This window comes from Thermobia domestica, chromosome 15 (genome assembly GCF_964235325.1).
Source record: "Thermobia domestica chromosome 15, izTheDome1.hap1.1, whole genome shotgun sequence".
NCBI classification, from domain to species: Eukaryota; Metazoa; Arthropoda; class Insecta; order Zygentoma; family Lepismatidae; genus Thermobia; species Thermobia domestica.
This window is the reverse complement of record NC_137468.1, coordinates 86,369,248-86,383,426: the sequence shown is the minus strand read 5'-3', so window position 1 is coordinate 86,383,426 and position 14,179 is coordinate 86,369,248. Positions and strand designations below refer to the sequence as shown.

Genomic DNA, 14,179 nt, shown 5'->3' with positions numbered 1-14,179 from the left:
CAATCTTTTAACGTATACTAAAAATTATTGATTATTACAATATTCAGTATAGCATAAAAATGTTATTGCAAGTATAAATATGACTAAGTGTTTCAATAAAATTAGCGAACATTGGAAGGACTAATGGGAGTTTATCGCAAGAATCGTGCACAAACTCTTGTGCCCGAAACTATTAAAAAGTTGGTCGTAGACTGTTTAACTGAATATTCTTGTTTCTAAAGTAAGATGTGTAGATACTGTATATGCAAGAAACTAGTTGATGTATTGACAAATATCTAAAACCAGGTCAAATGCGTCAACCTGTGATGCATTTTTCTCGAAGAATTACGCAGTTTGTTGGGAGGAATATTTCCCGAATGTTCCTCTCAACATATTTATTATGTATTCTCCAGAAAACAGCATGTTTAAAAGAGGGTAACATTTTAACACTATCGTACAGTAAAATAAAAAAGTTTCAACAAGTCATCACTAAATAATAATATTTCACTTCTTATTCACTTCATATGATTAAGATTTTTACACTTATTCTGCGTTTGAGGCTGCAACTTTCCATTTGTCCTCTGTTGGTAATCTGTTTTCATTTGCACTTATACACACACTCTCACCACTTTTAGTATTTCGTTTTCCTCTGCATGCGTCAGGCGGCACCACCAGTCTGAGCTGCCAATCACAGGGCCGGCGAGAGGGGAGGGCAGGAGGGGCCAGAGCCCTGGGGCCCGGGGCCACAAAGGGGGCCCGGCGGCCGAGGATAAAGAATTACTAAATGTTGTATATTCTTGCTCAGTTCGCTTCCAAACAGTGCGCTCTTTGTGTTACAATTTTTGTGTACTGTGGTCTTGCAAAGAAATGACAGGTGACCAGATCCAAGAACAAGCAGCTGCACTAGTCCAGCGATACCCAAAAGATTTAGGAGATGATCTTTCTGATGAGCTACATAGCCTGAAATTGATATATTCAGCCAATTTTGGTGAGAAAACGCTTTCACCATGGGATCTCCTAAATAACATCAAAACTTTGAATATAGAAACTTTATTTCCAAATCTGACAGTGGCCCTTCGTATACTCCCCACAATCCCTGCTACCGTTGCTAGTGCAGAGCGCTCTTTCTCTCTGTTAAATAGAGTAAAAAAATGTTTTACGCTCTACAGTATGTCAAGACAGATTATCAAGCTTAGGCTTGTTGGCAATGGAGACAGAACTTGTCAAGTGTACCAAACTGGAAGCTATCATTGATGAATTCGCCCTGAAAAGGCCAGAAAGGGAATTTTGTTGTAACTATATGTAGAAAAGGATACATTGTAACTGTAACAGTTGTCTAGTATTAACACATATAATAAATTTCTCCTACAGACAATTACTATTAATATCACATTATTAATCACACTATAGTTAATTTGAGCAATATTTCATTGAAATAACTAAATTAGGCCTAATGCCTCATGTCTCTAATTAAGGAAGACTAACTGCTTAGCTTACTTCTATCTAATTATTTCTAGCAACAATTTGTGCAAAGATATTCATAGTAAAGGGTAGGTTGGATGGTTGAGAACATTTACTTTCTCAACTTTTATTAACTATTTAATACGTGCTTTTTCTATTTCCTTCACAAATTAGTTTGTTTTGAGCATTTGATTGAGCACTGGGGGAGAACTTTTGCTATTACAAATAGATAAGTTACTTTTTTCTGTATTTTGATAGCGTTGTATTAAATATATTATATTTTTTTTATTCATTTTAGTTTTGAAGCCTTCAAAAATCTTAGAACCAACAACTATAGGGTCTAAACAAAATCATAAATTGTAAATTAATGAGTTTTTTGTTGTTGTTGTTGTTGTTTTGTTTTCAGTGAACAGTGAACATAGGCTAGGTTCAAAGTTCTTATTATTCACTTATTTGGAGATATAGCAATACCATGTAAATTAAACGCATTAATGGTCTAATAAAGAGTTCAAACTACGCCTTAATGTTCATTTTAGTTTACCTCCGTCCAAAGTGGTAAGTACGTAAAAGGTTATAAGGGAACGTGTAAGGGGCCAAGGATTGCTCAGCCCCGGGGCCCGCGACCGCTCTCGCCGGCCCTGGCCAATCATCATCTATGGTACCAGATCTGGAGACAAGTGAAAGTATCACCAAAATAAGCGTAAATTTTACTATTTTGATAAGGGTTGCAAAACTAGAATGTCACAAATATTACCGTTAAATGTCAACGAATTTGAGCTTCAGTGTATTATAATTGTTATACACTCACACTCACAACTTATTTAAATCACTAATAATAATTTAGTTTTTGCATTGATGTTTAAAGTTAAGTATATAAGTTACATAAAAAAAAAAAGTAGAATCAATGCCTAAGATAGCTTGTGACATTGTTAGTGTATACAGAAGAATCTTATAATAAAAAGGCCTTGTGTCCATCTTAAACACAAACTAAATACAACTTTCTTACAAGGCTGCCTATAATCTTTATTATAAATCAACTAGAAATGTTACAGTTTCGGAAGTATATCACTTCCTTTCGCAAGGAAATGATATACTTCCGAAACTGTAACATTTCTAGTTAATTTATAATAAAGATTATAGACAGCCTTGTAAGAAAGTTGTATTAAGTTTGTACAGAAGAATCATTTAATCCATAACTCTTTCACGATAAAATCACCAGAAGAGTCTATATAAACAACTAGTTTATCAAGAGATTTTTTCTAAATTTTGAACCCTTGCAGCAAATGCGCAAATTGTGTTTATAAAGTGATTTGATTTTCATGTGAATGACTTAACCTGGTGAACAAGGCCACAGAAGAGGGTTGAAACTGTACAGGGAAATTCCTTTAGACGCAATCGACGAAGTAAATGTTTTACTTATCTCCCTAACAATTAGATTAAATATATACATCAATTACTATTTTTAAGTAAATATATTTCTTTGATAATATATCGAACAATTTAAAAAATAATTTATACGTACTTACGTTTTATTTTATATTTTGTTGCAGGTCTTTCAACTGTAGCACTTGTCTACGTTTCGGAAATATCACATCCTCAAGTCCGTCCTATGTTATTGTGTCTCAACAGTAGTTTCGTGTCCTTGGGCATTTTATTGGTTTATATTTTTGGAGCGTTAATGAACTATAAACTAGCAGCAGCTGTTAGTTCATCATTTTGTATTTTTAATTTCCTTGTGATCAACTTTCTACCGGAAAGTCCGTATTGGCTTTTACAGAAAGGACGCATTGAAGAAGCCAAAAATTCTCTTCGTTGGTTCAACAGAAGAACTGATATTTATGAAGTTGAATGTGCCAAAATGATGGATAATTATAGAACCAAATTGGCCGAATCTTTGGTTAACTTATCTGTACTGCAAAAATTGGGAACATTTCGACGACCTTCAACATGGAAACCGTTACTTATTTTATCGTTCTTCTTTGTTTTCCAACAATTATCTGGTGCTTACGTGATTCTCTTCTATACAGTAAATATGTTCCAAGATCTAGATACCGGTATGAATGAGTATTACGCGTCCGTTTTCCTTGGAATCCTTCGTTTTATGATGACCTGTATAGCAGCGGCGTTGTCTCGAAAATATGGCCGACGCCCGCTGTCCATGATAAGTGCTGGTGGTATGTCTGCATTCGCATTGGCTGCTGGGATATATTTATACGCCGTATCATCTTCATCTGAAGTAATAAGAACTAACTGGTTATCTTTAGTGTTTGTGTTGATTTACGTGTGCTTCAGTGCCGTTGGAATGCTTGTGATCCCATGGACTGTCATTGGAGAACTCTTACCGTCTGAAGTACGGGGCATAGGGGGTGGCATTATGATTTCTGTCGCATACGTACTTATGTTCGCAGTGATAAAAGCTTTTCCAAGTTTGCTGAGTGCGCTCACTCTAAAAGGAATGTTTCTGTCCTTTGGCGTAACATCATTTCTTTGTGTGGTATTTGTATTTTTTGTGCTCCCAGAGACATTAGGTAGAAACTTAAAGTAATAACAATCTTCCTCTTGTTTTAAATATTGTATTTTTATTAGTCTAACAAGCAATAAATAAATACAAGTTAAATATTTACTTCTAATAAAACTGTGGCATAACCAATCGGAGGTAAAGTTGTAGCATTAGGAATCTATAGAGTGTTACAAAACTTTGTCATAATATTTTGGGAATAAATTCCTGACATCAAAGAAGAAAGAAGGTTCATATGGGCCTGTGGGCAAAAGTGCATAGCTTTGTAGTTATAGGATGCCGAAAAACGTGAAAAAATAAACTTTAAAGGTCCATAGTTCCACTCCTATAGGACCGACAGTAGTGGCGTCAAGACATCACTGAGGAACTAGTATGTGAACTATCCAAATATCCATCTTTCAGAACCTCCGTACTTGCACAATCATTTTTAGAGCAGTTATTCGGAAGTACTTGATCACCCTAGACCTACCTCTAAAATTTGGTGTGCAAGTACTGGAGCATTCTTAAACATGGATATTTGGATAGTTTACATACCAATTAAACTTTTAAAGTTCACTTGTTTCACGTTTTCGGCACCCTATAACTCCGAAACTATCCACTTTTGAGCACAGATCTATATGAACTTTTTTTTTTCTTATTTTGATGTGAGAAATTTGTTCCCAAAATATTCTGACATATTTTTGTATTACCCTGTATAACTGACAGGTTCAGTTTATATAAGACCATAAAAAAAATCTAAGTGGAAAGTAATGCATTATGATTAAGTAATAGAGAATAAGAAGTTCAAAAACATTGGAAGTTATTTCAAAAACCTCTTTTACATTTACCTTCTGTAATATCTGCTTACTTGATTCATTGAATTGTATGTTGAATACATCTTTTTCCGAAATATACTATTGCCCTTCAGAAATCATGAGATTAGAAGATACATAGTCGTGGTTGTCCCGATTACTTACTGATCTCATAATATGGAAAATCAATAAAAGTTTTCATATAATAAAGTTCTAACTAAAGTTTGTGTGTATGTTTCCATTCTCAAAGCGTCGTATACTCTGTTCATTTTGTTTCTGTCCTATTTCGAGAGATTTAAAAGCGAAGATTGGAATCCCCCGATTAGTAAATCTATCAAGGTTATATTCACTATACGAATATCGTTATGACAAAATCTTATAAGATCAGTAACAAATACATCCATGAATGAGAGCCAAATATACTATAGTATTTTCGCTGCATCGCTTCCTTGAGTCAATTCTCTTTAATTCATTCACATGGATGACTGACTCGTATTCTCTATAGCCAGAAAGCTCCATATATCAAATTTCATCCATCTTCTTGCCAACGATTCTAAAGAAAAATGTAATAATATTAAAATATTGCCTTTCCAACCAGTCGGGGTGGAATTATTAACATTTGTGTAAATGAATGAGGTACTTTTATTCTGCATAGCAAAAAGCACCTAAATATCAAATTTTGTGCCTGCATATTAAAGAAAACATATTTTAATCTAGGAGCTCTATGATTACGTATGATGTGGGTGTCGAAGTTTCTACAATTAGCTACTAAGCAAAATGAATACAAGACAATATGATTCCTGAAAATCCTTTGTTCTTTCTAGTTTTCGGCTCTTCCTAAAGCCATGTTTACGAAAAATAAAAACAGGAGGAAAAACTGTAAAAACACAGGTAAAAATAAAAAAGAGACGGACCTACCAGGTGAATCTATTCCTACGGTAAGTCCTTCTTCGGTAAGTCCATTTTTCTATTTTCCCCAATGTGTTTACTGTTTTTCCTCTTGCTTTCTTCCTCCATGAACAAGGTTCTACAGAAGAGCCGAAAGCTAGGAAGTACAAAGAATTTTCAGGAATTATAATTACAAGTAAAATGATTGTTAAAATTCCTGAGCGTATTAACATATTGTTTGATATTGACATACCACTGTTAAAAGTAGAAACACACGCATATTTGAAAATAAGAGGATTAGAATAAAAACATCACACCTTGACATTATTTTCCTAGAATCATGCATTGAAACAGATATGATATCTAACTTTACCAAATGGAAGATTGCTACCTCATCAAATGTGACTTTTAAATTTGCACATAAAGAATAAATGAGACTTTTAAAGGAAGTTATTCGGGAAATACACACATTGGTCAAACAGTTAAATTACGAGTGGTATGAACTTTGGACAAAGTTAAGCAATAGCTCCCCTGCATTTATTTGGGGCAGATTGTTCCCGATAATCCATAAAGAGATAGTAAATATAAAAAGAGAGAAAGACTACAGTTTGATGAGGAAAATGGAGGAACTTGGTAACAGCTGGTATATGAAATCTAGCAACGTAAGTGCAAAGGACATTGATAAGCACGTATACAATGTGGTAGATCGGTACTTTGAACTTTTACTTAAGGTGGGGATCAGTTACAGCACAATCCCTACCAAATCTCCAATAGGCTTGTTATAACCATCGAGATGGCCATTAAAATGTTAGAACAAAACGAGAGAGAAGGTTTTAGTTATTATTGAGCTTTAGTTATGATACATACTTCATTAAGCATCTTGATGTCCTGTACAGACCAGAAGTCAGAGACATTTTATTTTAACTTTTGTATGATTTCAAAAAATGGTCCTTGTTACAGTATAATAACTGCTGGATTAAAGTTTATAAAGGGAATAAATTTGTTATTTCAAGGGAAATGTACAGGGAAAAGATTCTGAAGAAGACAAGGTAGTTCTTATGCAAAATTAACAACCAAGCTATCACAAACCGAACTGTAACCTCATCTTAGAAATGGATGATCCTGCAATTAGATACTTAAAATCGTATATCTTTGTCTTTCCCTAATCTATTGACTCCAAAAATTTATAAGGGAGACTTCCCTCTAAGACCGATCATATTAAGGCAGCGCTATCCTATGTACAAGGTAGCCAAATGGCTATCAATTTTTTCAATGAGTTAAATGTTACTTTTCCACATTGCATTAAAAATAGTCACGGAACTAAAGAGCTCTTCAAATGGCTTCAATCGAATAGTAATATGTATCTATCAATTCCATTTGAACTAATCGTTGCATCTGTGACTTCCACCTTGTACATGAAGAAAGATACATCTAAAATAAATGAAATACTGAAGCTTCTTGAATGCTGTTTAACATACAACATTTTCTCTTTCGAAGAAAACATACACCATCAAGTAGAAATTTAGTCTTGGGCAACCTTTTATCTTCTTCCTTGACCAAACTAATACTTCATCTTTTGAAAGTAAGATACTTAAAGAAAAAGAAGTAGATACTGTGAGGCACTATAGATATGTCGACGATGTACTTCTGTACAAAGAAAAGTCGTAATTGGATTTCTTAGTAAGTAAACTAAATTAGATACACATTAACTTGAAGTTCACCGTGAAACACGAACAGAGCACGTGTATGTGCAACATACTGCACAGGGCGGGAAAATGGTATAAAGTAGACAAAATAGAAATATATATAAAAAATCTGACTTCATGCTGATTTAGTTCAATTTACTAATGTTACTCATCTATTTACCTATTACATTCATAAAACATGTTTACATTGTATTATTTTATGTCACGTGGATGACATGAATATCATACAACACGACAAACAAGTTAATTGTAGACTTGAGTAAGTTAATTTCCAACAGCATTGTTGATGTGACTTTGACTCAAATTTAAAAGTCTTATTATTGGCGACATTTATCTAGTTTGTGTATTAAAGAAATATAATCTTAATATATCTGCAAAATTTTAATATTGTATCTTTTAACTAAAGAATAATTGAATTAATTTTAATTTTCATATATTACTACTTTAGGGGCATATTGATTTTTAGTTGTTTGTAGAAGAGAATTCGATTAAGTTGATTTTGGTATAGGCCTGTTGTGTGTAGTAAAGCGTTCAAGGATTCTAGTGTTACATTTTTTCATTTTATACACATTACAGTGATGTTAAAAAGTAATATTTTTTGTGTGTGACAATAAGGAGACTCAAATATTTTAATCTGGTAATATGTTAAGGAAACAAATATCGAGCAAGTAGTTATTATCGGAAAAAAAAGTCTAAAACAAACTGGTGAAGCAAACGTAATCCATGATACTGCAATATGTAGAACTACGAAAAACAAAGACGTGTCGAGAGCTTCTTATAGCTGACCAGGCAATATAAAAATTACTGCAAGAGAGAGCAAAGAAAAGTCTAATTTTAAAAATTAAATAATGTATTTGAAATTCATACTGATTTGGCACAATGAAATCTGTCTTTAACTGCTGAAGAAATAGCGAAATAGTGCGTTAAGATTCGCCGAATAAATCAGAAACTGATTTTGTTTTCCCACTCCCTCCATGAAAACTCATTTAAATTTCTTGTGAATAATCTGATTAAAATCTATTTACAGTCCCTGTCACTTCGTGAAAATTAAATCTTGTTGCATATAATTTTAATATTTAATAATCAAATTTAGTTGAAGTAATTTACAGGATATTTCTAATTAACACCAACAGCGTTTGGGATGTGATTCCTGACACCAAGATAAGACAAAAAGCATGGGCTTACTTGGGTATAGAAATGTTTCCTTTCGGCTCTATCAACAGCCGAACATGTCGGAAAATGCAAAAACAACCATAACTGGAGAACAAAATGTCGGACAAAAGGATTTTTAGTCATAGATCCCAGTAATACACAGTTGGATGTGATGCAGTAACAGCACAAAGGTAACCCCTAAGGAAACTGGAGAAATTTCGGGGTATTATCAAAAAGTTCAGCAAAGTAAGAAAATTAGATACAACATTTCAACGAGTAATAATCATAGTATAGTGATCAAGTTAGAAGAACAATTAGGATTCGCAAGAAGATGCAGACATGTTTCTACATGTTCTAAATAGGCATGTATTTCTGCATGTTAAGAAGATGAAGAATACGTAAATGAACTCTTGGAGAAAGAATTTAAATGAAATGAAATCTTTAACATCTAACGATTATGCTCTTTGAGCTAACAAAGACGTTTGGTTAATGAAAGTTAATTATGAAATAATAGAAAATAGAAAAAACACCGAGAAAACTCACGGACACCACAAACCTTCCAGGTCTGGGATTGAACCAGGGGCCCTTGTACTAGAAATGTGCACTCTATCACTGAGTCACAGTGCGCCTACTTCAGAGGAAGAGCTATGATTTCGATAGATTAATCGGCTCAGTAAAACTATGCATCATAAACTAATGTACAAAAATATGGAATTCGTAGTTTTATTCACCTGAAAACGGTACGTCCTTTTAGATCAGTATTCTCAAGTGGTGTGTCGCAACTCCAGAGGATCGCGGAAAACCGATGGTAGGTCATCGGTAAAGTGTTTTTTAATACATTTTATGTTGTTATTGTTTGTAATGAACAAAAGGGTCGTAGGGAACAGTCAAAAGAGGGACGTAGTTTCTAAAAGCTGAGAACTACTGTTCTAGGTTCACTGTAAGAAAATGTAAATTGCATGAATAGTGTAAAACATATGATGTAACTTGGATTTATGAGTGTTACGTATTATTTAGTCGTATCAGGAGAACGAAGTGGTTTAGACAGTTATCTAATGATGGAAGAACGGGGAAATATACTTCTACGCTGCCGAAATAATAATAATAATAATAATAATAATAATAATAATAATAATAATAATAATAATAATAATAATAATAATAATAAAGTTGTAGCTTGATGGCAAAAATCCCAACACTGTATAGATGCATACACTTTTCACCAATTGACAGTCTAATAAATCTTTTGACTAGTCAAATGTTTTCAGGCTGAAGAAACAAGTTTTCCGCTGATCTCCCCTTCGACTTCTATCATCGAGAATTGAACCTTGGGATAAGCTCCTGGATAGTCCATAACTCTTCAAGTTCGCTTCCCTTGGACATCACGTCTTGTTTCTAAGCCCTTCGTAACTAATTCTCCGATAAAAATAGTAACCTCTTCTTTCAACGAGAGTTTCTAGGTTCACACTCGACTCGAATCCAGTTCTGTTATAAGGTGATTGAGATTTCCTGTGGATGCCGCACAACGCTCTTGTTATCTGGATTGTCAACGAGTTTTCATTGTTACTTTTGAACTAGTTTATAAAATTTAAACCTCATAGAACTTAATATAGAAGTATAAAAATATAGAAATAAGAGGGGAGAAAACAGAACAAGTGGCTAGTTTCTGATACCAGGTAGTATTATTATTGCTGACATGAAGCGCGAACGAGAAATAAAAGCATAGATAGGAAGGTGAAAGAAGCATTTTAGGAGGAAGAAAAGTATATTTTATGATCCTTGGACAACGAATTTGAAGAAATACTCATAAAACGTTTCATATCAATACTTTGCTGTACGGGGCAGAAACACCAACATTGCGGAAAAACGATGAAAAAAAATACTAGAAACCAGAAAAATTGAAAGAATTAGCTGAGTCAAACAGAAAAAAAAAATACAAATGAGTAGGATTTAAAATAGTGGGGGAGAAAATGATAATTTTAGATGTAATTGGAAATAGAAAGAGGAACTGGTTGGGACATTGGCTGAGAAGAAACTGTATTATAATGATTTTTTTTTCAGTTTAATGTCTTATGATTATGCAGTGATGCAAAGGGAGACAGCGATAATATGAATGATAATGGTGGAATGATGATAATGGGAGGAAATAGGAGAATTTCGCGAAAACTCACGCACACAGTGTTTGTCCAACTCATAGCCCAGTTGGCGGAAGCTGGGATTAAACTAGAGACCTAATGTGCCAGAGGTTAATTCTCTACCACTAAGCCACCGCGGCCCCTATAAGGATGTATTAAAGGATATGACATGGTAACAGGAAAAAGAGGCAAAGGAGAAAGATATTACAGTTGATGGACAGTATTAAAAGAAAAATCGTACGTGAAGGCGAAGAGATTAGCTAAAGACCATGGTGTATGGAAACTTCTTAGTTGCAGATAATGGCACAATACGCATGATGAATATGATGATTCGTTCTCATAAAAAAATTAAAGAAAGCTGCTGCAATACATACGAAGGTGGTTTACACAGCTAGGCTTCACTCATGAAGTTTTTAAAGATGACGATTACGCGCCGTTCTACACAACATTCGATTCTGTACTTCAATCCTACCCTGGACACATGGCTTCTAACCTGAAATCACTCGATTTCGACTTTTATCTTAAATTCACTAGTATTTCAGACACTATGGTTTGTTGACGACATAGAATCAAACGAATAAAATCTTTATTTTCTGTTTTCTAAACTAAAACTACCGGTAGAACTTATACGCGACTCTGAGCTCTAGAAAAAGAAACCGTGAACTGATGAAGCTACAGAAAGATGCTCTAAGAATGAACATGCAGGATTAGGGTTCCAATCCAAGGCTTAACAATATGATACAAAGGAAAAGCGACCATAAAATGATTACATCGAGAATAAGAAAATGCGACAACGGGAAATCAAAGTTAATTGGATATTCTGACAATTGTAGAGAACAAATTTACTAAGATTATTACATTCAGAGTTTTGTTTTTAATTAACAAAATAAATTTCAGGGTTAACTATTACGCTTGAAGCTATAGTTTAAAACATCCTCAAATAATAAGTTACTACACGAAGTAAACCTAAATCTAAGATTAGCATTTATAAAACTGAAAGTTCTCTTGGCAGCTAAAATATTGACAAGTCCATCTTGTTGTGATTGTAAATAACATCAAATTAATATCAAATGTCATGAAATATAAGCAAATTATTAAGTACGTAGTTAATAAAATAACTTACACACATAATAACATTTCTTTATTATTCGCTTAAATAAAAAATGAACATAAGGTAGGTTAACATAAAACAAAAAAATAATTCTTAAGAAAAGAAGCATTTTATGAAGTGTCTTCGGCTTGTAATAGCATTACGAAGTAAAAGTGTCTGATCTCTTCGTGTTTCAAGAAGCAAACCCATGTGTTTTAAGTGTGTGTCGTTCTGACTTAAATTCTAGATTTTTTTTAAAAAAAAAAGTTTGGGATAAAATTCCGTATTTTGTTCTGGACCTCACTTTACCCATAAGGCACTGTCAGGATAACTTCTGTAGCGAAAAGGAACACTAAATCCGACTTAATCAAGTTTCAATGTATCAAAGTATTGGAACTGCAGTTTAATTTTTTTTTAAGTATTGACTGAAGGATTCAGTTATTTGTCACTGAATTCTGCTTTCTAGTACTGTAAAGATGAGTGTAAAACTATTGAAAGTGTGAAAGGCTTAATACTTTCTGCATAAGTACTTTATCCACTCTACGGTCAAAGAAAACAGTAAAATTTGTCCGACTAACCATTCTATATTTCCTACCGAAAAAAAAAAAAACTTCGTCTCTACTCAAATCCTTTTTCACTAGATTCTTCTAAATACACATTAAATAATGTAGATGAAAGACAATACGTATGTTGAATGTTTTTTAATTCCACTATTCCCTGTCATTTCTTCTTCAATTCTAATTCTCAGTGGTTAGTCTATATGTGAGTTGATTCTGAGTTTTCGACCATTCCGTTAAAACCTTCTGCACTTGCATCAGTATTATCCAGTTTGCAAGGCTAAAAATATTTTCTAACGAAAAGTTATCTCAATTAATGTCTCGACCTTTGTTTAAGACTATTTCACATACTACTCAGTGCAACGTTATCGGATGGATGTATAGCATTCTTTTCTCTCCTGTTCATTTTTTTTCAATTTTTTTCTTAAGCGATTACAGAAAACATCTTATCTCTATTACCGTTTTCTCACTATAGCTACTATTATTAAAACCAGAAACTGTTAGTTTCTACTACTTCCGGTTTGAAGATAAGTTCAAAACTAAACTTGAATCCCAACTTCGAACACTACATTTTGACCAAATTTAGTGACAATTCATCAAGTAGTTCATTTTTTTTTTTTTTTTTTTTTTTTTTTTTTTTTGCCTCTCGGATGGATGGACGAAAACGATAGATTGTTAAGTATTACCATACAAAAAAGTAACCCAACAAGTATCTAATAATTGAGCTAGTACGTCAAAATATACAAACACATACGTAAAACAACAACTTTTACGACGAAATTCTAACAGGCCTGTTTCACCGCAGCCACAGTTAACATCGTAGAAAAAATTAAACATTAATATGAGACATGACCAGGGCTGACAACTTTGGAATATGAAATGCCGGCACCCTCTCACAAACTACCTAGACATGTCTGTCCACTACACAGTTCACATGGCGCTAGCAGCTATTTTGATTCAAACACCGTGAGCGTGGGTTCCTTCATCGGTGTCTTCCCACTTTCTTCATTCCACCACTTCATTCATTTATCATCATCACCGTCTCCTTTAGCCTAATTGGCAAAACCGCGGGACGTAAAACTCAAATATTTTACTTTCATTTCATTTCAAAATAGCTGCAATTTCTTCGGCCTTACAGTAAAATATCGGTCAGTTGGCAGCCTTAGTTATGACACAGAAAGTTTTTGTGCGAGACATGTACTACTTGCTTCTTTCCCTCTAACGACGCCGGTGACTATAACGTGTTCTTTCTTAAGATATGTAATTTTCAATTTAAAGTACCTATAATGTTTTCTATTTGACTACGAAAGACAAACTCAGTCCCCTTACATTTAAATTTTAAAACAAAATACAAATTTTGATATTTATTTGTTTATTTATGGTTGCCGAGGGCACAATTTATACACATGGTTACAGACTTATCTCAATGCACACAAAATCTTCTCTTTGAAGAATTAATGAAAAAAAAAAAATCCAAGAAATGGGCCTTGTACGACAGCATACTATTTTTGTATAGTTAACCTGTTTTCTTCAATACAAAGACGAAGATCTTCATTTTTTATAACTGAACTTTATCTTATAAAACCTTTCCTTTCTTCACAATCCAGTCGTGCTGGCATATTCTATTATTGATTTGTTGGTACTTTCTGATGGTTTTGAGTTGAATTGTCCTTCATATTGAGCTACTCTCGTTGGACTTATGAATTTATCGCTTCGCTATTACAGCTGAAATAAGATTGCTAATATTTCGTTGGTTGCTTCAGCGGCAAGTTGTTTGCCTCTTTCCGAGTCCGTAAATTATCACGTTGAAATAAATTTTGATATGTTCATGTCCAGGACTTCAAACAGCAAACTCTACTTTTTTTTTCGTTGAAATTCTATAATTTTGAGCAGCCGATTGCC

General features: G+C 33.6%; 1 protein-coding gene and 1 long non-coding RNA gene across 5 annotated transcripts in view; one reads left to right on the top strand and one right to left on the bottom strand.

The window, feature by feature from the left end:
- LOC145671120 (facilitated trehalose transporter Tret1-like) overlaps nucleotides 1–5,126 on the top strand; it is a 167,282-nt gene extending 162,156 nt beyond the window's left edge. For 2 of the 4 annotated variants that reach the window (XM_081739912.1, XM_081739911.1), the window contains exon 5: nucleotides 2,991–5,125. In XM_081739912.1, the coding sequence (XP_081596038.1) occupies nucleotides 2,991–3,985 (995 nt within the window). In that variant the 3' untranslated portion in view covers nucleotides 3,986–5,125. Of the gene's footprint in view, nucleotides 1–2,990 lie in introns of all 4 variants that reach the window. The other 2 variants (XM_081739910.1, XM_081739914.1) reach the window with 2 other exon arrangements.
- Nucleotides 1–14,179, bottom strand: part of LOC145671121 (uncharacterized) — a 90,461-nt gene that overhangs the window by 4,132 nt on the left and 72,150 nt on the right. The window lies entirely within an intron of this gene.